This window comes from Myodes glareolus, chromosome 7 (assembly GCF_982192425.1).
Source record: "Myodes glareolus chromosome 7, mMyoGla1.1, whole genome shotgun sequence".
NCBI lineage: Eukaryota > Metazoa > Chordata > Mammalia > Rodentia > Cricetidae > Myodes > Myodes glareolus.
Window position 1 is genome coordinate 59,766,822 of NC_142032.1, and position 12,143 is coordinate 59,778,964.

Consider the following 12,143-nt stretch of genomic DNA (forward strand, 5'->3'; position numbering starts at 1 on the left):
GATGGCAGAGACCCTAGACCTCTGAGCCTGTGCTGCACAGGGAACTTTCATTTATTCTCCCCATACTAGAACATCCCCAGTTCTAGAAAATGAAAACCAAAGCTTAAGGAGTCCTGGAAAATGAAAAAGATGTAACAAACAAAAACAAACGAAAAACCAACTTGAAAATGAAAGCTCATTCTAGAAGGACCCTGACAACTAAGGTCCTGAAACCAGGCACAAGGCTTTGCCTAGGTCACCAGAACACAGGGACCCCATTCCCTGAGACCCACAGTCAGAGTCTCCCAGCCCCGCAGAGGCACTTGGGGAAAAGGTCCCAGCTGTCCCAAGCTGTGTTTTTTGCAAGATGCCCTGGGCTAAGATGAAGTTTATGGGGAGCCATGCTTGCAGGCACCTCCCATATTGGATCCTTTCTGAGGTGCACGGAATGTTAGCTTCTGGATCATTCGTTGTATAAGCAGCAAGCTCTGCCCATTCAGGGGTCTGATATGCTCCCTGTTTAGTGAACACAGGGTGACAAAACTACCAAGTCATCCAGAATACTACTTGGTGGTGTGTTATCCAGAGAAGCTGACCCACTGGCTGAGTCCCCAGAGGCACAGTAGCGCTCAGTGTCCAGTGCGAAGTCACATTTTCTAAGAAGGCAGGCGCTGGGGTTGAGGGCAATGGAAGTATCCACCAGAGCCTGACATCCTGGGAAGACAGGATTGTGTTCCTGACCAGTATTGATTCTAGCAGTCCACAGATGATGGCTGCAGTCCACACGTGGTCCATGCCAGGTCCTGCACAGCCTTGGAGCCTTTCCACCTGGGTAAAGAGCTTAAAGAAGGACGAAGATTGTAGGAGACCGCAGGCCTGCAGACCCACACAGTCTCAGGTGCTGTGTCTCTTCATAGCTGACTCTGATACCTGGGCCCACATGCTCGTCTGGTCATGGACCTCTGCCCCTCAGGGATTGGCCAGACAACTGCTTGGCTCCCATCTCCATTGGTAGTAGGGACACTTGCAGCTCTAATCACCCACGTTCTCTGGCCTGAGTCACAAAGCCCTCATCTTAAATCAAAGCATCACCCTCACTCTCTGGGCCTGTCCATCCCTGCTGGAGTGTCTGTCACCTGTGGTTGTGTCTTCTTACCACCCTTGCACACCGGCAGACTGCTTCCCACCATGTGCTATAGGCCACATCCACCCGATTCTCTGCTGTCTTCCTCTAGGGCTCCAGGCTGGTTTTTGTGGCCGGGACAGAACTCGTTTCTGTGTAGTCCTCACTGCCCACCTGCCAGCTGGGCGGATACTTGTGTGGTCTGCTTTGGTGAGCTAGCCAGGACACACTGGCCTGTCTTGATCCGCACTCCCATACTGGTCATTTGGCTTAGCTCGAGCCGAGGTAAACCCCACAGTCTGCTCTTTCAAGGAAGGCGCTGAGATCTCCCTAGCACTGGAGAGCCATGTCCCACCACTGCAGAGGGCACTGGCAGGGAACACTGACGTCACTCTAGAAGTCCCCTCCTCTCCTTTGTGGTGCGTGCCCAGAACCTGCTCCTGCTGCCCACAGAGGTTGAGCCTGGGGACACAGCATCCTGAGCCTGGAGCGTGGGGCACCCGGAGGCAGCTGAGTTACAAGAGGAGCGACTCTGGGTGTTTGACGTGGAGCACTCTGGACACCTGCAAGAATCCAGCCCCCTCCAGCCTGTGCACAAACCTTGAAATGCAAAGGTCCTCTCCTGGCTGGCTCACCCTGTGAGCGCTTGCCTAGGACTATTAAGTAGAGGTGTGGGTGAGATTGAGGAAGCTCTTGGTTTTCTTGCCCCAAAGATCTGGCCTTATTGGAACTCAATGGCTGGTGGTAGCAGCTGGGCAAGGGAACGTTGTAAGAACCCTTGGAACATCAGCTGTAAGAGGCCCAGGGCTACAGTACTGCTAGGAAGGTCCTGGGTACAGGCTCAGTATGGGGAGGTAGTTGGCCAGAGTCTGCTGTGGAGGGTCTGGGTACATGGAGGGCATAGGACATGAGATGAACACACTTTGCTGAAGAGTCTTGGAGTTGCTAAGAACTTTCCTGGCAGGGGCCAGCAGCGTGTATGAGTTCACTGATGACATGTGGGGTCTTTTATCTGATACGTGAATGCCTGTGGCATCTCCACATGCCAAGCAGGAGTGGGGAGTAGGCTGTGGTGTGAGAACAGCAGGGCCTTGGATGAGCATCTCCCATGATGGTCCTGATCCTGCGGGGCTTTGAGGCTTCTTCCGGATTCACACAACTGTAGCAAGAGCCCTGTCTTTCACAGAGAGCACAGTTGGAGGGTACTCCTGTAGGGGTCACCAGAGTCATCCGCCTCATTTAACTGACTGGGCAGGCTTGTGGAGTCAGTAACATGACAATGCTGGTGTGGTTGTTTCTTGGGGTACACCCCCGGGAACCCTGAATGTTGGCCTGGTCTTGAGCTCTGCCTCTCCCATCAGCCTTAGGAACTGCTTTATGAACTTATCTGACCCCAGTCTTCTAGCATTAGTGCCGTTGGTGTGAGTCAGGTGACAGATGGGTTTTCATCTTGTTCCTAAGATTTACTGACCAACGGGAACTATAGACTTGACCACACAGGTTCCATCTTTGAGATCTTATTGACAGGAACTAAAGGTGGCTGGCTCCTGAGGATGCGGCTTAATTTCCAAAGTCCAGAACTGGAGTTGTACAGATGGCTGAAGAGGCTAGGCCCTTGCAGGGCCAACATGAGGTCTTGGTGACTGGAAACACACATGAAAGCCATCGTGGTACACAAAACAGTTCAGCTGTGAGCCGAGTTCTCAGTCTCAAAGCAAGTTTGGGGTCTCTCACAAGGCAGGTATGTTACCCACGGTCTGTAAATTGTAGACTTCCAGGAACCACAGAGAGAGAGAGAGAGAGAGAGAGAGAGAGAGAGAGAGAGAGAGAGAGAGAAAGAGAGAGAGGGCTAATTTGTCAGGCTCCCTGAGGAGCCTATGGCCACATTTCTCAGCAACACCTGCCTGCCCTGGGCATCACTGTATCTCCCAGCCTGTGGGTTTACCTAGGTCACAGGCAGCCCCAGAAGTTGCAGGAGGAAGCACTGGAGGGCATGCCCAGTGTCCTCAACTTGGGGCACCTGCTGCTTTCCATGTGACAGTTGACCAGATGTCATGACTCTGTGGAAAGAAGTCCCAAAGTGCTGGGGGAGGGAGACAACCCAACGCCGAGGGCAAAGCAAGAGCTGGAAGCAATCTAGGCTGCAACCCACTGCCGCCTTCCAGGCACATCCGACTCCCAGGCAGCCAACAGAAGACCTGCTGAGGTCTTCTGTCCCTTGGCCACATGTGTGGTGATGATGCAGTCAGAGCCCAGAAGTCAATCCCTGGTTAGGGCAGCGACCCAGCTGTCTCTCATGTACAACATAGGATCTTTGTGAAAGACCAAGAGCAGGTGTTCCAGAAGCATCCATGAAGCCAGCAGTGAGATTCGCGGGTACTCATGGCATCTGAGATAGCTGGGAATTTGTCTGTTCCCAATCACCATGCTCTCCTTTTTGGTGTCTCAGAGCCAGTGGCCTCTGCTCCCTCTGCAAGGGCAGTGAGAGAGCACAGGGCAGACTTCCTCAGCCACACTGCTATCAGAAGAAAAACCAAAACATCACACCATCACCTGGGCCACCAGCGGGCTGCCTCCTGTCTGCTCTCCCAGGCAGTGAAGTGTGGGTATGCGGCTTGGGCCCCATGGACTTGTGGACTCCAAGCCTTGTGCCTGGGAAGGTCTGTGCACTAGAGGTGACAAGCAAGGTTGGAGGTCATGGTCACACAAGCTGTTCCACCACTCACTCTGCCCAGTGGCCTCTGCCTCTACTCTCACCTCAGTTACCCTAGGTTGTTGTGTCTGTGGTGGTTGGGCACAGCGATTTTTCCCACTACAGGCACTAGGGCAAAGGGCTCAGTGAAAACCCAGGGTCTCTAAGCTGGTGTGGCCGGTTGGGTAGAGCTAGGGTTGAGGTTGCCTCACTCTATTTGAGAAAGGTCTCACATAGCTCAGGCTGGCCTGGAACCTGAGATCTTTCTGCCTCCCAGGTCCTTAGTGCTGGGATTACAGGCACGCACTTCTAACTTTCAGCAACCTCCTGGGAACATAAACAACAGATTAAAAGGATGAAGGCTTGTCCTCTCCCTGTTCTGGGGCTGGACATCCATGGTTAGGGTTAGCAGGAGAAAAATCCTGCCTCTGGAGGTTCCAGTACTGCAACACTCCATAGCTGCCTTCTCTCTTCGTAAGGCCACCAGTCAATGGTTACTCTATAGCGCACCTAACCTGCTGTGACCTTGTCTTGGCTGCATCAACAAAGACCTCATTTCTAAGTGTGGCCTAGTCTGTGGTCTCTGCATGGACAAGGATTTGCAGGGACCGAAGCTACTTTTCAGCTCAGGGTAGCTGGGGGAGGTCAGGTTCTTCTTTCAATCTATATAGCCTGCCTGGAGTGTACTCCCAACCAGGTAAGCAGTCCTCTGGGAGAGCCTGGACAGGCATCAAGAGGGGCTGAGCCATTGCTGAGTACCCGCCCCACTCAGGTATCATGGGCGCATGTGGCTTCAAGCCTTTCATGGCAGGTTCAAGTCTACCAACCAAGTGGAAGTTGGCAGTGGCTGTGGAAGCAGAGCATCCTCAGTCCCTTCCTGTTTGGGCTGTGGCCAGTGGTCCCTTTGGCATCTATCTGCCCCCCACCTCCTGCTCTCCTGCTCAGGTTGGGGCTCGCTCTTTCTTTCTTTCTTTCTTTCTTTCTTTCTTTCTTTCTTTCTTTCTTTCTTTCTTTCTTTCTTTCCTTCCTCCCTCCCTCCCTTCCTTCATTCTTTCTTTCTTTTCCTGCTGTTAACATGGAAGGCATGTGATCTATCTCTGAGTGGATTCACCTCATGCTGGCCAAAACCTCTGTCCCCAGCTGTTGCAGCACATCTGTGGGAGGTGCTCTTGGACGGGCTTGCTGGACCTGGTTTCATCTTTTTGACAATGGGCTTTTCTTCACCAGTTCCGTCGGGGCACCCTGGGCCTTGGGAGCCCACAGCGGCATGCCTCTTCTCACAGGCTAGGGCTGGGTTTGGCTTTTGATGGCAGTGGTGGTGCTCATATTATAATTTAACTATAGGACCCCTGGGAAGAAGGGCAGTCTTAGCCTGGACATTAGCACAGCCTTGACCCCAGAGAGCCTGCTGGAGTGTCCTGTGCTGCTTGATGTGGTGAAGGTATGGATTGCTGCAAAGATACCTGCTAACCTGAGGGGGCTATGGTGGCAGCTCCAGGGTACCTGTCCTGCCCTGAGGTTAATCCTCCTGGATTTAGGCACTCCTGACCCCCATGTCAGTATCCAGGATTCTAGGCCCACACCAGGTCTCAGACTGAGTGCACCAACCATTAGGGACCACCCCCAGCCTCATTAGGGACCTTCTTAGCCTTGGGGAATGATGTTTTATGACTGTATTGTTGGGTCACAGGTCACACTTGGCTCAGACTGGGGAGTCATGAGCAGTCAGGAGTATATATATCTGTGATAGGGTGCTTCTGAGGGGGGCAGGGCTCTGACTTGTGCCATGCCTGTTCCTCTCGGGGGACAGGCAACTAATAGGCCCGCACTGCTCTCTCCTTCCCCAGTGTGAGGGGAGCTGAGTGTTGGCAGAGGAATGAAGCCTGGGTTCCCTTTTGCCTGCTCCCCTGGCTGTTCAGTACATGTGTGTATCTCTGACCAGCCCCACAGAAGAGGATTCACGGCCTCTGCGGCCAGGCTCCATCGAGGATCCTGGTCACTTCATCAGAATGTTGATGTGGACACAGATGGGGGGACTTACAAATAGGTCGAGGGATCACAGACAGAAGCCGAGCAGACCAGACAGACCAGAACAGCGTACACCCCAGGGAGGGGCCCTTGGGTTTGACTCCCAAATAGGGAAGACGACACAGGGCTCACAGCACACTCTGGACTTCACAGGACTGTCACGAGGGGGTTTCTCTTCTACTGGGCAAGAGCATGGGGACAGACACTTCCCTTACCCTTCTTCTTCCGGACTGAGGCTTGCAAACAGAAAGGGAAGCGCGTGAGCCACCCACGGTGGCAGCGCCCTCCCATAGTGGCCCATACCCGGGATCTCACTTAGCTCAGTGATTATGGAACACAGGTAGGGGCACTAGTGTGGAGACCACCAGAAGTGAGGGGCAGGAGTCAGAGTGGTCCCACAACTTGTCCTTGGTTGCTCTTTATTCTTTACCTGACTGAATCTCCCTTGTGGTGGCGAAAGGGCTTTCTTTCTTACTTTGCCCCCCAGTAATCTCCCAGCACTCCACAGGTGGGACAGGAGGGCAGCTCTACCTTTAAAAGGAGACGGAGGCCCTGGCATCTGGAGGCCCTGGGAGCTAGAGGAACATGGCAGCAGCCCCTTCTGTAGAGTAGGCTGGCCTTGGCCCATTGTAAGCAGGGCAGACATTCGGTCACGCGGACACCATTCGAATGTTTGAAGGTAAATGATAATGTCAGGGGCACGGCTGGAAGTGGGGACACTTCAGCTTCCAGGTGGAGAAGCATCTCTGTGTCAGGGTACCCTCTTCTAGAAGACTGACAATTTGAGGTGAGTGTCAGATTTGAGTCCCAGGAAGGACAGTGGTGAGCATCAGCAAGGGGATGGGGACTGCTCCATGCTGGTGGGGACCTGTTGTCGGCTGTTAGTGACATCCTGGCAAGTCACCTCTGGGAGCTACTAGCTTTGAACCTGAGCGGTTGCTTCTGTGTCGAGGACCACCCTCACCAGCACTATTCCTGTTCTTCAAGGGGCTGGGGCTTCCCTCATTGTGGCTCTGAGCCACCTCTCTTCAGAGTCCCCTGGCTACCTGGTGGCCTGGGTGACACATAGAATGTGGTCCTTAGTTGTGTTGGCGTCATCCCTTTTCTTAATGGTCCTAAAGGCTGATAGTCCCCTGCCCCGTCTGCTTCCAAGGGGACAAGTGGCCAAGTCCATTTAATGAGGACCTTTTAGAGTTCTCTCTGAGGAGTCCCTGAGGGCAGGCCTTCGGTGGCAGGAGCAAGCTGGAGGTCAGGCTGAGGTGGGGTCAGCGAGGGTGCCCAAGGCAGCAGGGATGCTGCTGCGGGGCCAGCGAGGCTGCTTACCTTTGTCCACTAGTGAGAGGCCCAAAAAGTCAAAACAAAACAATGTTAGATAAGCAGAGAGCGTATCAGGCCCACCCCTTTCGATCCCACTGAGCCCCCCACTAGGGACGCCAAGCCAAAGGTGAAGCTGTAGGGCATGCAGGGAAAGGGGCAGGGATAAGCAAGCTAGCGGGAGGCCGTGCATGAACTGTGTCTCTGAGGGCGTCAAGGGTGAGGTAGCCTTACCGAGTTCCTCCAGCTCTGCCGTCATGGACTTGGAACGCAGGGTAAGGGCTGTAGTCGGAGCCCGCTTTGGAGGTGGGGGAGCTTGATGGGTAGGCAAAGGGAGAGTAGGTGTGAGAACCACCACAAGGCCCCACCCCATCTTACACCTCACTCCATCCTATATCCTACCTCGTCCTACACTTAATCCCATCCTATACCCCACCCAATCCTATACCCCACCCCATCCTATACCCCACCCTATCCTATACCCCATCCAGTGCCCCTTACTTTTGGACCCATGAAGAATATGGGAGGCAGTGGCCCTCAAATATGTGTTTTGCGGGGGCAGACTGACAGGTGGCTGTGGGGGAATGTCATGGTTGGGTTGCCGTGATTAGTAGCAGCCCTGGGTGCTCAGGATGGAGCCCTGGGAGTTCAGGATGGAGTAGGGCAGGTGCTCTGAGATAGGGAGGGGACCCAGGCTCTGCTCTGTCTGTGTGGATCTGATGGACAGGGCATAGGCAGTGGGGTATATGTGGCGTAGCCACTACCTGCCAGGCTATCACGGCAGGGACACAGGCCTCACTGGAGCTGGGGAGAGAGCCTGTCGGTGTCCAGGAAATGTCATTCCCTAACTCTCCCACCATGGTCTCAGCTGTTTCAAGTCCTCTCTTGCTAGTTAGTGTACCCTGGTGTAACCACCTCTACATCTTCTCCTGGCTGTCCCTGGTACCTCTACACAGCCACTTTTGGAATAGCTGGGTAGAAAGATTTCCCTATTCTCCATTTCTGCCCTACCAATGGGGCAGGGGCATCTGTCTTGTACTTGGTCCCCCTTGCTGGCCCAGCTGTGGTTACCCTCAGCAGAATGGTGACTCAGGCTCAATGTCATGGCCTTGGTCACAAAATTAAGCGATACGCCATTGCCTTGGCTCTCAGCTGAAAAGAGACCCGCTCCCCTCCCCTCCCCGCTGCAGGGCACCTTGAGAGCCACACACCTTTCTTTCTGGCAGTATCATCAGGGTCTAGATTCCTGGTCACCGTGACGACCTTAAGGACGAGGTGATTCCCTCCCTGGCGGATCATGTTCACCACCTGCCGGTGGCCCACCTTGACGACATTTTCATTGTTAACCTGCAGGAAGAGAGGCGTGGCAGGTCAGCAACACGTTAAGAGGAGGCAGGGGTGGAGAGAGGCGTGCTGCCAGCACCCTGCAGGAGACTTGGGGGGGGGTCTTTGGTCTTTATGGATGAAAATTTGCTTTGGGGAGGTCAGCATGTGTGCTGCTGTGGCTGCAGAGGCCACCACATCGTGAGGGGTGGGATGCCTCATCCAGTGCCCTCTACCAGGCCTGGTGGATCCTACTTAACAGAATTCTCAGGAGCTGTCCAGATCTCCAGGGCTGGGTGCAGCAGCGGCTCTACCCTTTTACAGCGAAGCAGAAACCTGGTCCCTAATTGCTTCTCCTGTGTTTTGGCCCATTGTCTCTGGGCCTCATTCCCCGCCCACCGCCACCCCACACACTGAGGTGGAAAAACTTGGTTTTACAAAGTAAAAGAGTTGGCGATTCTGCCCTGGCATTGCAGGGAAGAGGGAATACTGCCCCAGTGCTTCTGGGAGAAGGTGTGCACTTGGACCCCAAGGCTGCTTCTATAAGCATAACTCTGAGGTTCAGAAACTCTGGGTTTTCAGAACCAAGCCCTCTCCTCCCATCCCCAGAGAAGAAGCAGACACAGATTCAAGCAGAGGTAGGGCTTGGCATCAGCCCCTTTGCCAGGCTAAGTCCCACAGCAGACCCCCAGGCCTTGTCCCCAGAAGAAAGTCAGAGCTATATGGGTGAGCAGGTTGGAAGCTGGGCATTGTGAACATGCCTGTCCCAGCACCGTGCCTTCCCATCACGATCACCAGAGGTCAAATCTTGCCCAAGTGTTGGGCATCATCTTAGCTACAGAAATGTAAGAACTCTGTCACTTTCACCCAAATCCCCAAACCTCCACCCTTACACAGTGATACAGGTGGGAATGCAGCCCCAGGCAGCGCCTCAGCTCCGCTATTTGCTCAGGAGTCATCCAGCCTCCCTGACCTTCTCATCTGCAGGGTCTTGTGACCGTTGCCTTTGGTTCTGTTTGCTTTTAGAGTTCTAGAAGGGGACAGAACAGACCCTGCATATTTCTGATATCAGGGTGTCCATGGTAAATCCATGCACTCAATTCTTAATCTAGCCCTGGGCTGGGCTCTTGGGATTCATCTTTCTGATCATAGCTAGGACTGATACCAAGCATTGACCTGTGGCGACATTCTGTAATGGGAGTAAGTTATGAATGGGACCTGCTGCCAGCCCTTCTGAGCTGGAGGAGACACACTGAGCTGGCACAGCTCAGAGGCAGGCAGCTGTCCTGCTGACCATCTTCCCACAGTCTATTGAATACAGGTGTATGCCTCATCTTCCCACAGTCTATTGAATACAAATGTGTGCCTATCAGACAGACATGGATGTGAGGGCTGTCATGGGAAGCTGAGAGCCCTTCATTTGCCTTGAACCAAATTTAGGAAAAGTCACTAGAAAGTGCCCTAAGGATCACAAAGCTGCTGGAGCCTGAAGCACACAATCCTTGTGATACACACTTGTCATTAGACAAATTAGGTCAAGGCGCAAAAACTAAATACCGACCCTCCCAAAGTAGTTGTGCTAGACTGAGGTTACAGGAGTGGAGCTTATGGCTTTGCTGGGTGTTCAGGGGTTCCTTATGGCTTCACTGGGTGTTCAGGGGTTCCTTATGGCTTCACTGAGTATTCAGGGGGTCCTTATGGCTTCACTGGGCATTCAGGGGTTCCTTATGGCTTCAGGGGCTCAGCAAACTTGCCAGGCCCGGTAGGAACAACTGTCACAGCGCAGAACAAATCCCTCAAACCATGTGCATGGATCTCACCTCAGAGGTGACTGGAGCCTTTGTGACTTCTAATTAGGGGCTTGTTTCATTGCTGTGACAAGACAAACACCTGACCCAGGCAACTTAAGGAAGAGAGAAGAAGAGTTTCTTTGGCTCGCAGTTAGTGAGGGCACAGTCCATCACGGTGAGAGAGTCACAGAGGCAGGCACACGAGGCCAACTGCACTTAGTCAGGGAGTGGAGAGATAAACGGTAGTGTTCAGCTTTCTTTCTCCTTCTTATTCAGTCGGGGCCCCAGCCCATGGGATGGTCCCGCCCACATTCAGGGTGGCTCACCCCTCTTCAGTTGCCCTTGTCTAGACACTCCCTTGGACATGCCCAGAGGTATGTGTTCTCTGTGAAGCTAGATCCTTCAGGCTGACAGTGTGTTCAGGTCACAAGGGTGACTCATGAATTGATTGACACTTTCTAAAAAGGGCACTGGCTTCTCCCTCTATGAGGGACCATCAAGGGCACAGCAGCCTGCAAGCCAGGATTCCCAATGCCTTCCTCTCAATCTTCCAGTCTCCAGAGTAGGGAGAAGAACCTCCCCCACCCCCCGCAACTGTTCATTTTATTATAGAATAGCATCTGAACAGCCCTGAACACACCCCAGTAACCAGCCGCACTATGTCACTGAGGCTGGAGCTGGCTACCACCCTTCACTTGAGGCCCTTAGGAACCAGTGCTCTTCCTGCTGTCCCTCAGTTACAGGGCTCCGGGCCTGAGGTGGGAAGAGCAGCATCCCTGTCAGCAGCTTTTCTGGGAGTGACCAGTGATGGTTGAATGGAAGCTGAAAGCCAGGGAAGGAGCTACACACAGTCCCCAAGTCCTGCAGAGGTGACAGAGCAGCCCTGGAACACCCTCGCAAGGGCCACTGCTGCTCTGGAGAGAACGCAAAGAGGAGGGGACAGTGGGCAATGCCATCCAGGGAAGGGACAAGCCTTGCAGGCAGGCCGTGTAGCTCCATCTCCCCCACTTTGCGAGGGTGTTATGGGAGCTTGGGCAACGACAGGCAGCTACATCGCTAAAAAACTTCTTCTCCTGGCACTGGTTCTCCTGACTAGATACCTTGGCAACCATTAACTGTCTGTAAATACCCAGGGAGGGGCGTGGCCCTGTGAGCCCCTCCCTCTAGCGATCCTTAACAGTCTATAAATTCTTGATAGGCAGGGAGTCATGAGCCCCTCTCCTCTCCCAGGATGGAAAGCAAATAGGTCCAGCCTTGGGTAGCCCTTGGAAGGCTGCTGCCAGGTCCTGAGGACAAGGACACATTATGCCCAGAGGACAGTAGGACTCGATAGTGGGGTTTTGCATGGATGCATGGATGTGGGTCCCTGAGGAGAGACTTCACTAGGAGCCGTCTTTCCAGGCTCCTTCCTTGTCTGCAGTGATGCCTTGGTGTCCATTCTCCCCGAGGCTTCTGAGAACTGTTTCCTTCCTTTCCCACACTGGGGATGAGAGAGCCTATCTGCAGGAGAAGGACAGGCGTGTCCATGCCACTGTCGCCCTCCACAGTGGGGAGCACTGCTGGGTACGTCACTACACAGAGCCCCCGCCCCAGAGCTGGGCTGCAGAGTCACAAAAAGACTGGCTTCTCCAGGTGCAGAGACACCTGACACGGAGCTCTGGGTTCTGGCATTTGTCCTGCTGGGTTTCCATCTTGCTTTGGCATGGATTTCCCCACTGCACTCCATTTCTCCCTCTTGAAATGGTAATATATATTCTTTATATTACAAATTACATGCTCCAGCATGTAATTTGCTTTTTGATTTTACAGGGGTTACAGTTAAGAGATTGCCTTGAGTCTCAGAAGAGGTTTTAGACTTTTAAACAGTGAACAGACCACAGGGACTTTTTGAAGT

General features: G+C 53.5%; 1 protein-coding gene across 10 annotated transcripts in view; it reads right to left on the bottom strand.

The window, feature by feature from the left end:
* Shank2 (SH3 and multiple ankyrin repeat domains 2) overlaps nt 1-12,143 on the bottom strand; it is a 439,464-nt gene that overhangs the window by 19,812 nt on the left and 407,509 nt on the right. For 7 of the 10 annotated variants that reach the window (XM_087908252.1, XM_087908251.1, XM_087908250.1 and 4 more), the window contains 2 exons: nt 8,348-8,483; nt 7,371-7,451 (listed from right to left, as the gene is read on the bottom strand). In XM_087908252.1, coding sequence (XP_087764378.1) covers nt 7,371-7,451; nt 8,348-8,483 — 217 coding nt within the window. Of the gene's footprint in view, nt 1-6,037; nt 6,059-7,145; nt 7,166-7,369; nt 7,452-8,347; nt 8,484-12,143 lie in introns of all 10 variants that reach the window. The other 3 variants (XM_087908247.1, XM_087908253.1, XM_087908256.1) reach the window with 2 other exon arrangements.